General features: G+C 43.9%; 1 protein-coding gene across 1 annotated transcript in view; it reads right to left on the bottom strand.

Annotated features, from left to right (window-relative positions):
- The window catches only part of fat2 (FAT atypical cadherin 2), a 98,865-nt gene that overhangs the window by 39,710 nt on the left and 38,762 nt on the right, over positions 1–20,393 (bottom strand). The window contains exons 10-16 of the mRNA XM_026185187.1: positions 20,182–20,392; positions 15,558–19,225; positions 12,754–13,150; positions 8,557–8,756; positions 7,172–7,325; positions 5,281–5,514; positions 1,602–1,991 (exon numbers count right to left, since the gene is read on the bottom strand). Coding sequence (XP_026040972.1) covers positions 1,602–1,991; positions 5,281–5,514; positions 7,172–7,325; positions 8,557–8,756; positions 12,754–13,150; positions 15,558–19,225; positions 20,182–20,392 — 5,254 coding nt within the window. The remainder of the gene's footprint in view (positions 1–1,601; positions 1,992–5,280; positions 5,515–7,171; positions 7,326–8,556; positions 8,757–12,753; positions 13,151–15,557; positions 19,226–20,181; position 20,393) is intronic.

The raw sequence follows: 20,393 nt of genomic DNA, 5'->3' as shown, positions 1-20,393 counted from the left end.
GTTTGTCGGTAGGAGCTCCTGAAACGCAAGACTGCCACACATCTGTTCGACCAACGCCAGTTGATCTAAACGCCAGTTGATCTGGAACACCGGAGGCGTGCGAGCTTCCGACACACAAACAGCACTCCCTCTTCTGCAGGGGGAAGGATCCATTCATAAAACACACGATTCAGGTCAAACACAACCCGCTCGCCTGGAATTCTTCACTGACATAGCATCGACCAGCTCAAAGTTCACCAAACTAAAAATAACTACGCTGACCAATCATATTCTCACATCCTGTATGCTGGGTAAATATGAAACTAGTGTCAGCCGGCTGTTAAAAAAACAAAACAATCCTAACGGGACGACACGCAGAACTATTTCTGCTGTCCAGAGAGCAGCTGCATGAAGGACCGTCACACACTCATGCAAGCGTGAGTGTGTGCTGCAGGCTGACAGCGCTTCAAACTGAGAATAAGTAAAGACATGTGAGTTAGTGACCTGCGTTGTTGCAGAGGCTGCATCGATCAGTGAAATCGCTAAACTGCTGGAACTGTGGTGCTGCTCGCTGGTCTCTTTGCTCTGGTGTGCAGGCCGAGCCAACAGTTTCACACTTTTCCATTTCAGCTTTAAAGTGTCATACAAACCAAAAATAACCTGCAATCTCAGTGAATCCCATCTAGTTGAGATTCTGATCGTCTTGTCTTGGCTTTTCAAAATAAACAGATGAGTGCACCTCTTCTGGCCTTTAATGATTTATTGGCAACGAGCTGTGAGTCCCACACTGCAGTTCAGTCCGACTGTTAAACCCAGCAGAGGGCGAAGCTCGCGAGCGCTCGCTGCACCATCTGCAGCATTAATAAAGCCTCTCTGCACCAAGGCAACAGTCTTAATCCTTTTTAAAAACATCTGCAGGTAGAAAAACTTAAACCTTGTGATTATTTGTCCAAAATGATTAAACTGTTTAAATTCAGACTGAGCCCAAAGCATTTCCTTTACCTGAATATTAATGCAGAGGAAATATTACCGTTGTCATGAATTTAAATACTCAGCTAATTAGTGAGCCTCTAGTCACCCATAGCAATAAAAGTTGTATATCGTTTTGTTGTAAAGTAACAAAAGTGGAGAAAACTCTGTCACAATAAATTAATCTCAACCAACGGTCCCATTTTCTCTTTGTGCTTTTATTCTGAAATCCTTTTTGTGTCTATATTTACTGTTAGCGAGTGGTCACCTGATATTTGGTTTAGCATCTTTCAGCCCTTTGTTTTGGCTTGTCTGTTTTCAGCTGACTAACCCTCACTCATTATTTCTGCTGCTGTTTTCTTTTCTCCAGCTGAAAGGACCTATATAATAAGAATAATAACAACTATTATTATTGTTGTTGTTGTTGTTATTATTATTTGATATGTGGCTTGTTTCTGGGGGGCCGGGTAAATGCCGCTCAGGTGTAAAGCTCACCTGTACCTGTACGCCTAATAATAATAATAAAAATAATAATGGATTGCATTTATATAGCGCTTTTCGATAACCTCAAAGCGCTTTACAATTCCACCATTCACTATTGCCTAAGCGCAATAATGAAACGCCGAGTGTTTCGTGTAATCAGCTGTTCTGACCTGTTCGTGAGTCCAGCTGGAAGCGGCCGTCCTCGTTCCCAGAGATGATACGGTACACGATGGGATCCGGGGAGCTGCTGTCTCTGGTGAGCGCAGACACGCTCAGCACCTCCGACCCGACCGCCGAGGACTCTGGGAGCTGGGCGGTGTACTCGGAGCTCATGAAGACGGGCTGGTAGTCGTCCAGAGAGACCACATCCACTGTCACCGTGGCAACAGAGTGGAGGTGACGAGGCAGGCCGCGGTCGGTGGCCTTCACCTTTAGCTCGAATGTGGTCGGAGTTTCAGGGTTCAGAGGTCGTTCCAGCCGTAGGATCCCCGAAAACTCGTCCAGAGAGAAGTAGCCGTCATCGCCGGACAGGAGGGAGTACTTCACCTCGGAGTTTATACCTGAGCACAGGAACACGGACAGGTAAGGTGTGTGAGGATGTCTCACCTGCTTCTCTGCATCAGGTCATCACTTTTAATAGCGACCTTATCCTGCTCAGGTTAGAATCATAAAGACTAAAGCAGTGAAATCTCTTATAGAGACAGACTGTATAAGCAGACGGCTTTAATCAATATGTTAATATAAATAAATGTAACTATATAAATAAATATACTCAGGTCATCAAGAAACAAATACGTCTCCATTTTACTGTCAGCCGATCCCAGCTGTGATTGGCTGACAGTAAATGAGGCCCTGAGCCAATGAACAGAAGCTGTTCTCCCCTTGAGTTCAGGTGTTTTGGATCCACTGAAGGTGTTTCAGGAAGTTTGTGAAACCCCGGATGACGGGACTTTGATTTTGCAGAGATGAAAGTCCAACATGTTTGTTTTGAGTTATCCAAAATTGTTTCGAGAGTGTAACTGGAGGCCATCCAGAGTCAGGTTATTACTTTGGTTTGTTGGGTGTGACTGATCCTTTTATCCAAACAGAAAAATATGAATTAGTCAAGAAACTGTTATCTAAGCCACATCTGGATTTCCACATAGCGCCAATTAAAAGAATCAAAAGAAAGAATAATCAGCGCACGCTTTGAACTCTCCGGGCTGTAAACATGAAAAAACACGAAGCATCCAGGAGATCCCACTGTTTCTGCACAGTTACACATTTACAGTGGGAGTGTGTGGGTGAAAAGCCCAGCATGTGTGTTTCTAATGAAAACCACTGATGATAAAAATGACCCTCCCCATGAGGAGGCTCGTTAACCACTAACTCCAGAGCAATAAGTAGAACATTCAGATTCCCGCAGAGCTCGTGAAATAACGCCTCTATTTTTCTCACTCTTTTTATTCGTTGTCTGATCTCCTGCTGAACAGACTAAGCAGCCTAAAGATGTCACTACGGGTAAAGGTCAAACACTTTGTGTTGGTTTTTCAGAGGATTAGCACTTCAACTACGGTTATTTTCTGTCTGCTGCTCGAGCTCTGCTGCACAGTTTCACCGTCACATGTGACTCCACATCTCTGTTTTGATGCCTGCAGTTTTTTCTCTGCGTGCTGAAGTGGTTTTATCCATTTATCTGGCAAATAAAGCATTAAAAAATGGAAACATGAGTGTGAGTCACTGGCATCTGTGAGAAAGTCGTCAGCACTGAGAAAGAGGACATGCCGCTGCACATCTGAAGGCGTGGCCAGCCTGTTGGGGCTGTGTGTGTCCTACCTGTCTGAATCTGTCCACCTTTGTACAAACTAATGTGTGTGTGCAGTCCCACTGTGATCCACCATTTGAATGACACATCAAAAACCACACACACCTGCACAAACCGAGCTCTTTTCTTTAATGTGACTTCACCCATGCAGCACTCAAACTAATTAATAAGGTGTTTACGACTGCACTGGCAATCTGCAGCAAAGTGTGGCCGCTCGCCTCAGTAAGAGAGGGCTGGGGTACATCAGCGATACGTGTGCTGATTACAAAACCCCGGGCTTTACATGAATCACAGGAAGGAGGAGCAGCACAAAGGAAACCACAAAGACAGAAGTGAACACGCAGCTCCACCTCTGCACAAATAATACCAACCAATGTGAAACACTGGCTGCTTCTTACTCTTCTTATCGGGATTTAGAGCAAGCGGCCTACAAGTGTAGCATTAACAGATTTTTGAAACGAATAATATTTAAAAACGGTTTGACAAAAGTAAATCCTCATGAAGAAGACCAAATTTGTGGTATTTGGGGAAAAAAATACAAATAGAAGGTTTAACAAAGAAAGAGTCTTTACTCGTGTTCAAGATAAACTCTGTAACTCTTGGATTTTGTAGAGCTGAAAAAAGCACAGCTGATGTCTGAAGTTCATTCATTTGTTGCCAGAAAGTATTCTGAATATTGTGTGAGATGGACACCAGTGGGCCTACAGTTTAAGGCTGCGATGAATCTAAAGATGCAAAAAGTGTTTCTGTATTCATACGTGTGTAACTGTTCACACGGAGATATTACTAATGTTACTATGTTATTTTGTATTTCTTTTATATTTACGTGTTGGAAATAAAAAGCAGTGAAACTTTTGTGACAAACTTTTGCGTGCGACTCGTAAACAGCAGCGTCAATGCAGAAATGCCATTAAAGTTTTAAGTGATGCATGAATATGCGTTCACACTTTAAATGTTTAAGAAACTCTGATGACGTCACCGAGCCATCAGCCTGCAGCTGGTTCTGAAAAATAAGCGTCTTTCGTTTCATGTCCAACCTTTTCCCGCTACACTCACAAATTACACATCAAAGCAGAGGCGTGTTTGCCCTCCATCCCCCGAAACCCCCCACCCCACAGACACTGATCAGAGCTCTCACACAGACGTTGGCTGTCCTTAAAATAACTACAAAAACTGCATATAAAACTACTTTTTATCATTAAAGTGTCTTATTAAAGTTTTCTCTAGATTTAATTGTCATTTTAAAAAGGTAAAGCAACACCTGTACATAAAAAAGGCAGTGTTTACAGTAATTCAGGACTACCCACACTGCATGAAATAATAACAGACGTCCAAATGTGACACCAAAGCCAAGTTAAACGGCTTTTATGGCTGACATTATTTTTAGCTGCTTTTGTAGTGGCCTTTGGTTTTGCTTTGTCATTAAGGCACACCCACATATTTTCACACATTAATGAGGACACGCAGACACGCGACCGACTGCAGGAAGCGCGGCAGCTCTGATGTCATGTTTAAAAGCAGAAATGTGGCAGTAAAAATCTAAAGGGTGAAAGTTCAGGTTTGAAATGCAGACTCTAATGAAAACAGATTAATTAGGATTCTTTGTTTTAGAGCGCAATGTTTTTAGAAAGAGTCAGCTATAACTGAAGCTAAAAATGTAAAATGAGTGAGGTGCTCATGCTGCAGGGGTCAAAGGTTAAAAGCTACGTGATGCAGATAATTCCCATCACAGCTGGAACAACACAGCAAAGGTGAACTTCAGGTGGGTGTTTCATGGACGGCTTTGCCTTTATTATGTTTGGGATCAGTCAAACCACCCACCCACACACACACACACACACACACACACACACACACACACACACACACAGACACACACACACACACAGGCACGCCTGAGCATCAGGCTTTAACCTGATACCAGAATGAAGAGTTTGTCCCAACATGTTCGGACCTGACATAAACAACTCCGTGTTCAGTTTGTCTAGTTACTCCACCTTCGCTGCACCCACAGCGACACGTCAAACTCAGCAGCAGCAGCTCACCTGTGTCAGGGTCCTTGGCATACACCACAGCGACCGGCGTGCGGACAGTGGTGTTGTCGAACACGGTGACCTCATAGTGGCTGGACGAGAAGCGGGGCGGGTTGTCGTTCATGTCCTGGACCATCAGCAGGATGTCGGCCTGACAGGATCGACCCCCGCCATCCGTCGCCTTCGCCACCAGGTTGAACTCCACGTTCCTCTCACGGTCCAGCACGGCCAGCGTGAAGAGCTCACCTGGGACAGGTGTACGACACACAACCATCAAACCACGGAACACAAACATCCCCAAAACAAGGCCAACACATCTCCACACGTTGGTGATGCACATGCAGATGATGACGTATGTCTTATAATTAAAGTATCAGCAGTCATCTTCAGGTCAGATGTAGCGTGTTGAGATGAATATTGTGAGGTGTTATTTTAATATTTGAGGTGTGAGCAGGTGAGCATGGTGTTTCCTGCTTAAAACTGATAGTCACTCCCTCCAAAAAGACAAAGTCCAACTGGTCTGCATGGAGTCAGATAAGTCACACTGCTTTGCCTCACTAAACAAAAGTGTCTGCATTTCCTGTTCTTTATGAACATTTGATAAGCAATAAAATATTCAGGAAATACCCCAGCCACGAAGGACAGGCCTCCGCTAACGAGCAGCTTAAAGAGGCCGCACACGTTATTCATCGCCATGACACAAACATCGTGTGACTGTGGTGCTGCTCATTTACAGGTGACAGTTTTAGGCCCGAGTATTATAAACTTATATTACTCAGTCAAATGTTAAAACTTTTTGGTGTTTTGTCGCGTGAATGGCAGGATGCTAAACTCCAGCGGAACCTAAACACATCACCAGCTTGTCCCCATCGGTGTTTTAGTGTTTCATGCACACCTTGCTGAAGTTTGGCTCCCGTGAAGGTGTGAGCATGTCTCTTTGATTATTTTGGATTCTATTTTGCTGCAGGTATCACAGCTTGTAAAGACTTTACAGGGAACGGAGAGTCTTTGAATTCCTGCTTTAGGATTTTTGGGCACATTCTCATCTTCATGGGCTTTACGGCGTTATGGTGCGCCTCTTTTGAAGTCTAGGTTTTCAATCCTAATGCCTTCAGCTTGGCCTCGGGTTGAGCCCGTTGTGTTTTTTTAGTCTGCAGTGGATGCTAAGGTGTGTTTAGGATCACTGTGCTCTGCTATGAGCCATCCACTTATGGAGGCTTTCCATTTCTTCCTGATGCACCCCCACAGAGAGGAGTTCTTTTCATAGATCCTGTACTCTTTGTTCTCCAAACGTCTTTCTAACAAAAACTTTCTTTTGAAAATGTTTCACGAAGGCACCGGGATCCTTCTGATGTTCAGACTTCCAGAGGAAAGCTTTTCTTCTAATGACTCTTCCATGAAGTTCAGGAGCTTTGATTTACCTTCAAGCCCAACCAAGAACTTTCTGTGGTAGTGTTCTTGCTTTTCTGAACTTTAAAAGCCCCACTTAGAACATTCATTTCTTTATTATATTATATATATTTTTTAAATGATCTAAGTATCCACACGAGGTGGACACTTAGAGGAGGATTGTTTGGACAAGATTTGAACAGTCTGTACAGTCTGGGGCTGTAAGTGCCCAAATTTCACATCATGATACAATCAACTTTCAATCTAAAGCAGCTTTGAACTTTTGGAAATCCATGCACGTGTTACTTTTCTATATTCAAGTATAAAATCAACCTCTAGTTTTACACACAATATGACAAGAGCGGCTTTTGACCTGTGAGTGGGTCAAAAGATTGACTGATGTCTCAGCAGGTGGTGAAGATATCAGGTGATGGATGTCAGTTCATGCTATTGCACCCTCAAACGCGTGCTGACAGGGATGCCGTGCACTGACGTCAAACAGACACCATCATACCTGTTCTGTGTTCCAGGTGGAACTTGTCGGCATCTGGCCCGTGGAGTGTGTAGGAAATCTGGCCATTAGTGCCCACGTCTGGATCGGAAGCTGAAACCTTGAGCACAAACACGCTGGAGGGCGAGTTTTCCATCACCACCTCTTTGTACACGAGCTGCAGCAGGAGGATAATAACAATAATCAGGCCTGCATTTACTGGGTGGGTTTCAGTTAAGCTACTCAGCGTTGGATTAAAGAGAAAAAACAGGAAGCAGCAGAAACACACCTACAGAGCTGAGAAAAAGGTCACGTTAAGTAAGTTGTTACTTACATCTGAACTTTGACACCATAACATATGGCACAAGGAGGAAGGGAGGGACAGACGGACTGACGGATGTATCGATGGATGGATGTATCGATGGATGGATGGATGTATACATGGATAAGTGGATGAATGGATGTATGTATAAGTGGATGTATGCATGATGGATGGGTGAGTGGATGGGTGGATGCATGGATGGATGGATGGGTTGATGGGTGGATGGATGTATACATGGATGGGTGGATGCATGGATGGGTGGATGGATGTATACATGGATGGGTGGATGCATGGATGGGTGGATGGATGTATACATGGATGGATGGATGGATGTATACATGGATGGATGGATGGATGTATACATGGATGGGTGGATGCATGGATGGATGTATACATGGAGGGGGTGGATGGATGGATTTATGTCACAATTAACTGTTTAATATACATGTTACAAACCTACCACAAACCTTCCAAGTGTAATAAATAAATTATTTTTTACTTATTAACTGCTTATGATGCAATACTCCATAAAGTCTTGTTTTAAGAAGACTTTGTGTCAAAGCCAGTTTTATAACTGGCTTATAAAGACTTAAAAGGACTTTATTAACTGTTAAGTAAAGATTATTCATGCAAATGTTATTTACCTGGTTTCAGTTAAACAATATGTTATTATGATAGAAATATTTCTCCTGGCTGCTGGATGATACGTGATCTATGATGGTGAACATTTCATGCATCTGTCTCCATTAAACTCTAGTAATGACTGTGAGGAAACAGACAGGGAGAAATACTGGCTTTATACTGAAACCATCTTTAATATTAAATGTTACACGAAGTCAAGACTAATCTTTTTTTTAATAGCTCAGTTTCATAAATTAGCCTCGGGGGCTTTACAGCCTGTACAGGAAGCAGCAGCTTTTGTCTTTACTCTTAATGTGGAGATATTCCCAGAAGCACCTTTAAAGGAAAAACAAACGCTTTAAAAAATAAAGGTTCAAAAACAGCCCAGCGTCCACTTCCCCTTACCATTTTCACTCTGAGTGGCTTCCATGCATCTAACTGCAGAGCTGAAGTAACCTGTACTCACCTGCTCACACAGCGGGCTGTTGTCATTGATGTCCAGCACATGGACGTCCACGCTGATGGGAGCCTCAAACTTGCCATCGGTGGCCGTGACTCTCAAGGCGTATCTGTCTCTGGCCTCTCGGTCCAGACTCTCCTTCACAATCAAACCCCACTGGCCCTCGTCCACCTGCACGATGGCGAACTGACCCAGCGGGTCTCCGGCTGCAGGAGCAAGAAGGACGTGAGTGACAGCAGAGAGGCCTGGCGTCATGCTCTCAGAGGTAGAAAGCCGTGAGCACTGTTGCTTTAGGCTTCTACCAGAAAAGCTTGCTTTGTCCTTCATTCTGCTGAAGCATCAGACGTGTGATCACGTTAATGAGCGTGAATTCAGCTTTTCTCTTCTGATCTTTTCTTTTGTGACTCAAACTTTTGGATAAATGTTCATCGGTTCACTCTGGAAGGGGTCGACATGGTCAGCATGGATGAATTTTGACTAACCTGTCCCATTTTGAACCTTATCAGATCAGTCAGACCCTCCTGTGTATCCCTGTTTACAATTTGGTGTGAAGGAAAATCAACTTTTAATTCTTTCCTGACTCCCTGTAGCTGAAGTTTGAATATTTATTTAATTTCTGATTTGATTCCTTTTATTTCTTTTCCAGTCTTTTTATTTTAATCGTGTTTTTATGCTGTTTGACCTCAGTCTTCACTCTTACTTCAGTCTAATACGTCCTGCTGCATTTTTAATCTGTTGTTCTCATTTAAGTTTAACTTTTTAATATATTTTATCTGAGTCCTGTTTATTTTTATACCCTCTGCTGTGACTTGAAGGCACCTCGGGTCAGCTTGTTGTTTTTAAATGTTCTGCATTAATATTAAGTATCTATAACTCAGTCAAAAAAAAAAAATCCCCTCCACTCACGCATCAAATACTCAGAGCAATCCCCCAAAATATTAAATGCATGATAATGTGAGAGTAGCAACACTTTTACAGACAGAACCTAAAAACACAGACACACTCTGCTCTGAAAACTTTTTCCTGATGTTTATGGGTCAGCGTTTCAGTCTGAAGATAAAAGTGTTAGACTTCATGTTATGGATTTGAGAAACAACCGCCTTGCTCTGTCTCCACCAGTGTTGGGACTAACGCGTTACAGTAACTACGTTATTATTGTGGTAACGAGCACGGTAACTAGTTATTATGCCAAAACCAGGAACGCGTTAATCGTTACTGGGATTTAGATAGGGTCGTTACTCGTTACTTCATGTGGTGGCTATCGTGGAGCTTCCACAGATTCAGTAACATTAGCAAGTGTTGGAGGCCAGCAGGTGAATGACGGAAAGGGGAGGCAAGAGGAGTCTGCAGTCTATCTGGGTCAGACATAAACCAAGTTTAGGTGGAGATTATTTTCGTTATGCTGACTTTTTCGTACTGGGTACTAGCTAGCATGACGGAGTTTCTAATTGCCAACCATCCCGTAAAAAACGGAATCGTCTGGTATTCAGAGAAAATATTACGCGTTTCTTATTGAGGTGAAAAGGAACAGTTTGTCCCGGACTTCAGCTACAATGAAAAAGACACAAAGCTGGAGTTATTCTGTGTCTTTGCTGCACAGCTGCCTCTTCTTCTCTCATTCTCTCCCCTCCCTCTCCCGTTTCTACTTCAATCATGAAACTGATCAGTGATCAGCTGATCGGCTTTTCTCTCTTGTTTGTTTATCTCCCACTCTGTGCCAGAAAGAGGAAACCAGCGGATGTCGCGCTAAACAACAGCAGCACGTTTAAGCTTGGTCAGCTGTTGTTAGAATTTATTTAATATTACTTTCTAGTATCAGCTGATGTTTGCTGGAGCCACAGCTGTAAAGCTGCTGGTCATGATATGGTTTGGTTATCTGGTGAGAGGGAAACATGAAGATGAAACCAGGAGATGTCCTTACTGGATCATCAGAGCTGAACAGGTGATGGAGAAACAGGTTTACCTTTTAGGTGACATGAATGAGTTGAAGGGAAGTTATGAACTGTTTCTGAGAGACAAATAAAACCAGGATCCTTTTTTACGTAGCTGACAGCTGGTAACTGTGCAGGGGCGGGTCTAGCAAAGTTTTGCCAGGGGGGCATGTAGGGCATTAACAGGGAAAGGGGGGCACAAAGACATACTTTTCTTTCTTATTCTCATTTAAAATGTCTCGCTTTTAAAAAATAATTATCTGAATCTTACAACAAACGATTGTTAGATTGATACATATATAGCATCAAAACAGTGTACATCACTGTCACAACAGTGTTTATTTTCATTCAAAGGCTTTATGATTTTTCCTATAATGGTGGGCCGGTCTCTAGTCAAAATGCCCGGGCCAATTTTTTGTCACAGTCCAGCCCTGTATGCAGTCTGGTGTTACCTACATCTTCCTATTCAGAAGGCAGAATTCCCGAGTTCTGAGTACAATCGAAAGCACCACGACTGCAGTTTTTGTGTTGGATGTAAAAAGTGCACATGACGCTGTGCTAGAATCATGGCGGCGGACAACGACGGTCCAGGCGTGGGATTTCTCTTGTGGAAATATGCACATTATTTTTTCCTTTCTATTGGTAGGTGGCACAGTGCACTTGTGGCAAGTAAGCAAGCTAGAAGACTGGCAATCTTGCTTGGTATCCAGTTACGGAAGCAATACATTAACAAGAGAATTCTGAGTAAAACCAAAGTTATTTTTTCCTAATAACTAGTTACTTTGAAAGTAATGAGTAACTTGAAGTAACTGAGTTACTTTTGATAGAAGTAACTAGTAATGTAACTAAGTTACTAATTTAAAGTAACTTACCCAACACTGGTCTCCACACAGCTGACTAATAAAGAGTTTAAATTAATCTTCTGATGTTTTTGTTTCTGTATTTGGAAAATAATCTGTGCACTATTTTGGCAGGAATTCAGCACTACCTCATATTTTTGTCACTTTTTTTAAAGAAACAGAAGTGAAGAAAGGTTTTCTCTATATCGTTATTCTTTTCATTATATATTTTTTATTTTTATTATTTAGTACTGGTAAAACTCTTTGGACAGATGAAAACAGGATGAAGATGAAGCAGAATGATGGAGAGAAAAGTGCATGCATCCAAATCCTCTGTCTAACATGGCGGAGGCGGTGTTATGGCCTGGGCCTGTATGGCTGCAGTGGAGCTGGCTCTCTGGTGATTTATGATGATCTCACTGCTAATAGAAACAGCAGGATGAAGTGTGACGTGTACAGACTTCTGCACAGCTTCACAGCAGAACAGATGATAATTACCCAAAGTAAACTGCAAAAGCAACCTGAGAGCATCTCAACACAGAGGAATGGGGTATTCTTCGAGGTGTTCATGAGAGAGACTGCAGGGGGAAAAAACTCCTAACATTTAAAATGATTTTACAATAAAGAGGGAGGAACTCTGTCACTCTTGAACAGTTAGCATTTAGTTAACCTGCTTGAACTAAAGCTGAGAGTCTGCACTGCTGCTGAGGACGCTGAAGTCATGTCCTCATTACACAGGACGTTCTTTATGTCTTTTGCTGCCTTCACTGGGAGCCAGATTAGCATTTTTACAGCGTGAAGCGTCTCAAACAGCCCCCAGAACAACAATGTGAATGTTTGTGCAATTGCAAAGTTAAAGGAATTAAATATAGGAGGAAAAAACAAACAGAATAGAAAATCATCCTGTGGTGATGGGAGTAAAATCCTCTCATCAATCACAGCAGAGGTGGGCAGGCTTTGTTTCTGTTTTCGCTTCTTAGAGCAGAGCAAATGTCAGCATCAGACAAACCTTCTATTATAAATTATTCCAAAGCAAATACTCGTCTGTTAGGAAAACCGCAGTGTGACAGAGAGCTCCTTTAGAACGGTTTAACTGTCTGGGGGAAAACAGGATTTGCATTAATTCGAGGCTTTGTTTTGTTGTTAGCTGCAGGGCAACCTGTTGGTATTCTCCCCTCGTTAGCTGGCAGTGCAGTGCGATTAATCTGAGGCTCAATAATATTGACTCTCTGCTGGGGGTGATTAACACGTAACTCATTTCACCTCATTAACATCTTCGTAACAGAGCGGCCACTCTTTCAACGGGACGCTGATAAACACGCAAACACGGACAAAACAACACTGCTGACACACGCACACAAACGTAATGCCCAGACACGCAAGAGCAAAACAAACAGGCTCAAATTTACAAACACACACACCCATGAACACACCTGTGATGTAACACGTGATGAGGCGGTTCTCCAACGACACATCAGCGTCCGTGGTCGTCATGTAGACAATGGGTTCGTAGGGAGTGCTGTTCTCCACCACCGAGCCGCGGTACACTTCCTCTGTGAACTTTGGCGGGTTGTCGTTCTCGTCCGTCACCATCACCTCCACCAGGACGCTGGATGACAGTTTTGCGTTGCCGCCGTGGTCAGTGGCGACGACGTTGAACCTGTACACCCTGGTTGCCTCGCAGTCGGTCTCTCGCAGTGTGGTGATCCAGCCGCTCTCCCCGTCGATGGAGAACACCTCAGTAATGTCCAACGCAGTGTCATCGGGCAGCGGCTCCAAGGTGTAGGTCACCACACCGTTGGTGTCTGTGTCCGGGTCGTTGGCCGTTACCTAAAGGTGGATAGGTGCAGAGAGTTGTGCTGAGACTGTATCTGAACATGGGATGCTGTTGCAGAATCCAGGTGTTTCTTTAGCTCATACACTGCTGCAGGATTTCACTAAGCTAAGCTAAATGGCCTGTATTTGCTAATGCTAATGCTTAATAAACAGAAAACCAGGGAAACATCCATAATTCAGCATTTTCAGAGGTATGCACTGAGTTTACCTGTCATCACAGCTTCTGTAAACTCGAAATCAGCTTCTTTGATATAACTGAAAAAAACTGACACCCGAAGTGCCAAAACCTGCAGTTTTTCTGGCATCCAGCAGATGATCCAGCAGAGAGTCAGTCCCACAGACTCCCATGTTGGAATAAACACGTTTACAGTGTGATGCTCAAACTATAATGGTCTCTATAGATAATTTCTCCCACCAAAACACGGGGAGAAAATTATTCTATAACTGACCTGATTAAATTGGATTAAGGCTTACTGTCTGCATTATTAGGGGCATGGCCTCTTTAGTCGTGTCCAAATTCATAGGCTGCATTCTCCTGAGGACCCAGCCTCAGGAGGATGCAGTCTATGTGGGCTGGGTCCTCCGAAGGCCGGGTAGCCCAGAAGTGAGCAGCTGTGAAATTGTACGGTGTAGCCTTCAGATTTGTGTCACGATCTGTCTCGGTGTAGTTTAATAAACTCAGCTGTCTGCTCCTTGCTATCTAAAATATAACAGGACACTGGCGTAAATTCTCAACCATCTCACACTTCTGTTTAATCCGTTTTCTGTTTGATGTTTATTCAGCTGTGTAAAAACTATAACTTTAATCTCAGCCAAACCGATTTACTCAGAAACAAATAAAACACAGAAAATACCCAAACAATAACATTTTTAAGTTATCTAAGTGACCTGTATATCATGGTTAACCTGAGTAGCGAAAGACCGTGGGGGTTTGAAAACGATGTGCTGGGAGTCCGCTGTTTTCAACGGCTCTAGTGAGCCGGCTAGCTATCAATCTGGTGGGTAACAGACATTTCTGAAAACGTCAAAGCACAGGGATAGGTTGGGCCACGAAGGATACACCCGACCCATCCTGAAATCTGGGGAAAAGGAGGACGCATTTGTCGGCCGCATTTGTCGGAGTCTACAAATTTGGACAGCCTTCGTCGCGTCACTGTGAGGTAATCGGCGTATAAATGCAGCTTCATGCAACCTATGAATTTGGACACCCCCTTTGACTGACAGGTGACACACGCAGTTGTAACAGCTAGCTGTCTGCCTGAACTAGACCTCTGGACCATTTTTTTGTGCTGTTGGAGCCTTTTCAATGACATTATCTGACCAATGGTATGTCTGTGGGGAGGTTACTGTACTCTGTCTGAGCTCCAGGCTTGGTGCACAGTGAAATTCTAGCATTTTATTTGGATGTAATGAACACTGATTAGCAGGTATCTGAATCTATGCTAATGTGCATTTTTTGGCACTGCCAGTAGAAAAATACTCCATGTTTACTATGTTGTATGTGTTATATTTGAAGCACCAACTGCTTTTCTCTGAACTTATGAACCAGCCTAAACACATCATGGATTCATTTGTGTGTTGAACAGTTTAAGGAACTTTGATTCTCACAAACTCCTGTCCTGGTTGTTTCTTAGAGGGGGCAGTTGCTCCAGCACATGGTGTATTATTTGGATTTCCACACTGTAGAAGTCCTGGGGAAGTAAGCTAACCAAGGTATCCAAAGTGTGATAGTCTTGCATCCGTGCCTAAATGTCATCCTCTGTAAAAATTGAGAACAAAGCCTTGGCTTTGTCTTGACTCCAGTGGCTTTAAAATCTCTTGGGCTGCTCAACTCTATTATTGAAAGAGCAAACCAATAATGACACCATTTCTACTCAGTCTGCTCTACGCCCAAAAATCACAGGTGATGTTTCCCTTACATTTTTCAATAATGTATTGAAAGGGCTAGTTTAAAAAGATGAATAGTATGAAATCTGAAAATAATCCGCTGTGAGAGCAGCTGGAAGAATAGCATTAAATTTTAATTGCTACATGTGTGGAATATATTTATATATGCAATGATGCAGTTGTTGCACTGAAAGCAGAGTCTAACTTTTCTGAACCTTCGGTAAATATTTCCGCCTAAAGCAGCTTCGTTGGGTGTAAGACCATCCTCAGCAACCTAATGATGATCTGCTACAAAAACAGGTAAGGAAAATCCCTGCTGGAAACTCCCTGTTTACCCAAGGATATCAGAGGAAACAGTCCTTTCTCAGACAGAACATATAATACACTGCAGTCTGGTAACTAGAGTGGATGGGCGAGTTTATAGTGCATTTTTCAGTGTGTATAACAGTTCAGACTTTTATACACACTTTGCTTAAACCATGACGGGTATCAAATGAAGCTTCCTGTGTCTCACCTGAATAACAGTGGTTCCAACAGGCATGTTTTCAGCCAGGAAAGCTCTGTATGGACTTGCATCAAACACTGGCTGGTTGTCGTTGACATCCTGGACTTCAATGCTGACAGAAACCAAAGATGCCACGTCCGTCCCGTTGTGATTCCCCTGGGCAATCACATCTATCTGGTACCACTTTGTCTTTTCGTGGTCAATGCTCTTCTGCAACAACAAAGTTCCACTTTCCTGGTCCAAGCTGAACACTTTGTCTTTGTTGCTTTCAACGGTGTTCCCATTCACCAGGCTGTAAATGAGGGGCATGTCGGAGTCCGCCCTCACAGCGCCGATTTCAGTCCCTATGGGAATGTCCTCTGCAGCCGAGAAGGTGTAAAGTGGCTCGGAAAACTTCGGAAGAGGAACCTCTGGCGGAACAACCTTCACCTGGACGGGGACTGTGGAGTTATAAAAAGGAAGGCTGCCATCACGAGCCTTGACTTTGAAGTTGAAGATCTTGTTCTCCATGCCCACAAGGCTCTCTTTGACACTCACAACTCCGGTGAAAGGGTTTATCTCAATAATGTCTTCGGTCACTTCTTCCGCTTCATCCACCAGGTAGGTGACGTCTGCATTTTTGCCATCATCTGCGTCATAAGCCATGATTTGAATGACTGGGGAGCCTTTATTAACTGTCGACTGGATTGAAACCTGGTATTCAGATGCTTTGAACTGCGGTACATTATCATTCTCATCTGTAAGGATAATCTTGACAGTGCAAAACGCCACTTTACCACCTCCATCTTTAGCCATGACTTTGATTGCTATGACCCTCTGGGAGGGGTTTTCTCTGTCCAGTGGCTGAGTTGTGACAATCTGCCCATCTTTGCTGATTGCAAATTTCTCATCAGCAAGTTTGTTTATGATGGTGTAGTCAACGCTACCGTACGGCCCATCATCTGGGTCGATTGCAGCTAGCCGGATCACGCGAGTTCCCGCCTCTGCGTTTTCGGCCAGCTCTGCTTCATAGACGCTCTGCTTGAAGTATGGATTGTGCCTGTTGCTGTTTATCATATCGATACTGACGGGGGCAGTTTTCTGAAACACGCCATCAGAAACCGCCACAGTCAGGTTATAGTGAGGATCGAGATTCCTCCTGCAGACATTAGAAAAGGAGATGATACCCGAGGATTCGTTTATATTGAAGTACCGGCCTTCATTCCCTGAGAGAATTTTGTACTTGAGGTTATTCAGGTCACCAGTATCAGGGTCTGAAGCTTGGATTTTGATGACAATGTGGCCACACTTTGCCATTTCATCAAGTGTGGCTTTATACCGGGAGCTGTCAAAGTCCGGAGGGTTATCGTTGACATCGGTGACATTTATAGTCACAAAAGTCTCGCTGCTCAGAGGGATGGTCCCATTGTCTGTGGCTTTGATTTTTAAATTAAAATGTTTCCTGCTTTCATAATCCAGCACCTGTTTTGTAACAATCAACCCAGTCTGAGAGTTTATTTTAAAGAAATCACTCTCATCTCCGTGTGTTTTCACCATGTGGAAGGTCAAATCTTTATTTCTACCAGAGTCTTTATCAGAGGCAGAAAGCTTGATCACAGAGGTGTCAACTGGGAGCCCCTCCGCGATATTCACATTGTGCATTAGCTTAGAGAAAACCGGGGCATTATCATTGACATCCTCCACTTCTATTTCAATTGAGGCCTCTGAGAAAGCTCCGGTCACTGAGTCAGTAGCTCTGACTATCAGCACATGCATGGTCTGGCTCTCATAGTCGAGGGGGTTGGTGACTGTCAGCACACCAGTTTTGAAATCAATGTGAAAGTGTTTTGAAGCGTTTTCCTCTTCAAGATTGTAGATGAGCCTGTAACCCTCGGGGTTCCTCGCCTGGACGTGCAGGATGGTGGTGAATGGAGGAACATCTTCAGGGACTTTTAGCGGATACAGAAGAGTCTGGAAGACTGGATTGGTTCGATTCCTCACCTGAATGCTGAGCTGAGCCATGATGCTGTGACTGGGCTCGCCCTCATCTATAGCTGACACCGTTAGTACGTACTTATTCAGGGCATTAAAATCCAGAGGTCTTTGAAGGGACACGTCGCCAATGTCTGGATCTATTCTGAAGAGGCCATAGTCTTCCTCCAAATTGTACACAATGGCTCCGTTTTCTCCCAGATCTCTGTCGATGGCGGTCACTTGATACAAAACATCTCCTGGTTCCGCGTCTTCGGAAATCATCATTGAAAAAGGCAAGTTTAAAAACTGTGGCAAGTTGTCATTGACATCATCTATGAAAACCTTGACCTTGGTGATGGCTGTTCTCGGTGGGGTTCTCATGTCCTGCACTTTAACCACAACGTCATAAACGTCTTGTTCTTCCCGGTCAAAAGGGACTCCTGTGGTTTCGAGTAGGCCTGCTGTTGGGCAGATTGTGAACCTGCCTGCTGGGTTTAGGACAGAGTATAAAAGAGGTTCGTTTAAAAAGCATCCTGTGACTTTGAGCGCTGCTAAAGTTTTGACAGTCTTTATGTTTTCAGAAACGCTCGCTGAATAGACTTTGTGCTCAAATCTGAGGTCACTCTCCGTTAGGTTTGTTACGCTTACGTTGACAATAGCTAAATCTCTGTAGAGGCCGTCAAAGGCTTTGACATGCAGCTGATAAAACGGCCTGAAGTCAGACACGTTGTTCACAGTGATGAGTCCGGTATTGGGGTGAATTGAAAAGGCATTATGAAGATTTCCCTCGGTGATGCTGTATGACACTGCTGAGTCAGCATCATAAGCTGTGATGCACACCACCTCTGCATCTCTGACAGCTGGGAGGATGATGGATGACTCATACACAGAGGCAGTGAATTGTGGTGGGCAGTCATTCAGGTCCAGGATGCGAACAGTGACCTTGGCCGGCTCTGCCGCATACAGCGATGGCTCCCCTGAGTCCTTCACCTGTACCGTGAAGTGATACTCAGCCTTGGTTTCAAAGTCCAGCAGTGAAATTAAGGAGATGGTCCCCATACTCGAGTCTATTCTAAAGACTTTCAGGGCCTCTGGTTCAAGGATTTGATAAGTCAGCAAGGAATTTGAATCTCGATCTGAATCCGAGGCCCGAATGACCAGGGGGGTGTTTCTTTCTCCCATCACCATGCTGTTTATGTGAGCGGACTCACCTATTTGCCCCTGGTACTCCCTCTGCTCAAACACAGGCGCGTTATCATTCTCATCGACCACGTAGATGTGAACGACCGTCCTGGACACGGCTCCAGCTGTGGTGGAAGCTGTAACTCTCAGCTTGTACGAATCGCAGGTCTCATAATCGAGGCGCCCCTGTGTGGAAATCAACCCCGTGTAGGAGTTGATGTAAAATGTTCCGTTCCGGTTACCGCTTTCTATCTCATAATGCACCGCAGCTGGGCTTGAGGCTGACACGGTGACAACGGGAGTACCAATAGCGCTCAGCTCACTGATCTCCGTCAGGTAATCATCTGAGAGGAAAGTGGGTGGGGTTTGTTCAGAGACCCGGACGTGGATGTGGACAGAGCAGAGGTCGCTGCGCTGAGGAAAACCCTGATCTGTGGCCTTCACAGTCAAGTGGAACAGGTCCTGAGGCTGCAGATCCAAAGATTTGGAGATGCTTATGGATCCCAAGTCTGGATCTATGTTGAAAACGTTGTCGATGTTACCTGCAGGGACACAGAAAAGGAAGTTTGACACAAATAAAATATCCCACTGGTAAAATACCTCAAAAATACCTTTCATTGTTGGCAATCCAAGAAATCAAATCAGCTCCATGCCTTTTATTACTGAGCTTTCAAAATGATGTCTGAAACAAGATCTTTTAGCCCCTTCCTCTTTAAGAAAGTTTTCTTCTGATTGGCTGTTCCTCTTAAATGGAACAGTTTGCCTGAGACGACCATGATGTACTCAGATCCAAATGATCATTATTAGAAACTCAGGAAAAAAGGAAAAGCCATTCAGGTTTAACAAATTTAAGACTGTTATCAATCTAGATATCAAGATATTGAACACACTTCTCTCATATAAACTCCTCTGTTTCAAAAACAGGTGGGTGAACAAAAGCTAAAGTATTCAATGTGAAATTACCTTTGTTTGTTTCCACGATCTACTTTTAGGAAGATTTTCAAAGAATTTGAATTAAAGAGGGATTTTCTTGGATCTGCTGCAGTGATTTAAGCAGAAGCTCCTCTGGGAGACATTTATCTTGCCCACTGCCCATTTTTTTAAAGAAAAAAAGAAGTGTTGAAAGCTGAATCTGAGACAGAACACTTGTAAAGATGGATGTTCTCTGCTGTCTGAAACACAGCAAGCAGGCATAAAGGATTCCACTGCGGCAACTCGGGTCGAGCGCCATGCTCCGTCACGCATTTTCATAACCGCTCTGAACACACACGATAAGCATCAGAGAAAAACCTACAGAGCAGGCCGAAAGCAGGCTTCAGCTGTGAGGTAAGAAAAGATCGAAGAGGAGGAAACTGCAGCTGTGAATACACAGAGACGATTTCTCGGATATCATCGCTGTGCCCTTAAACCTTTCACTTCAAGTGCCTGACACTCAGAGGTTTCCAGCTTTCAAAATGAGAAAAGGGAGCACCATGAATAAAAAGAGAGGCCTGCTCACCAGAGTGCAGCGAGTAGCTGATGTGGGCGTTGCTTCCCATGTCCTTGTCTAGGGCCTTGACCCGGAGGACCTCGGTGCCCGCGTGGGCCAGGTTAGAGACACCGACCTCATAGCGAGGGCTGAGGAAAGCCGGTGAGTGGTCGTTGCAGTCCTCCACGTGAACCACCACCTTTGCAAAGTTCCTCTTCACTGGTATCCCCTGGTCACGCACC

Source organism: Astatotilapia calliptera, chromosome 2, assembly GCF_900246225.1.
Source record: "Astatotilapia calliptera chromosome 2, fAstCal1.2, whole genome shotgun sequence".
In the NCBI taxonomy this organism is placed as follows: Eukaryota; Metazoa; Chordata; class Actinopteri; order Cichliformes; family Cichlidae; genus Astatotilapia; species Astatotilapia calliptera.
Note: the sequence above shows the minus strand (reverse complement) of the source record. Positions and strands in the feature narration are given on the sequence as shown.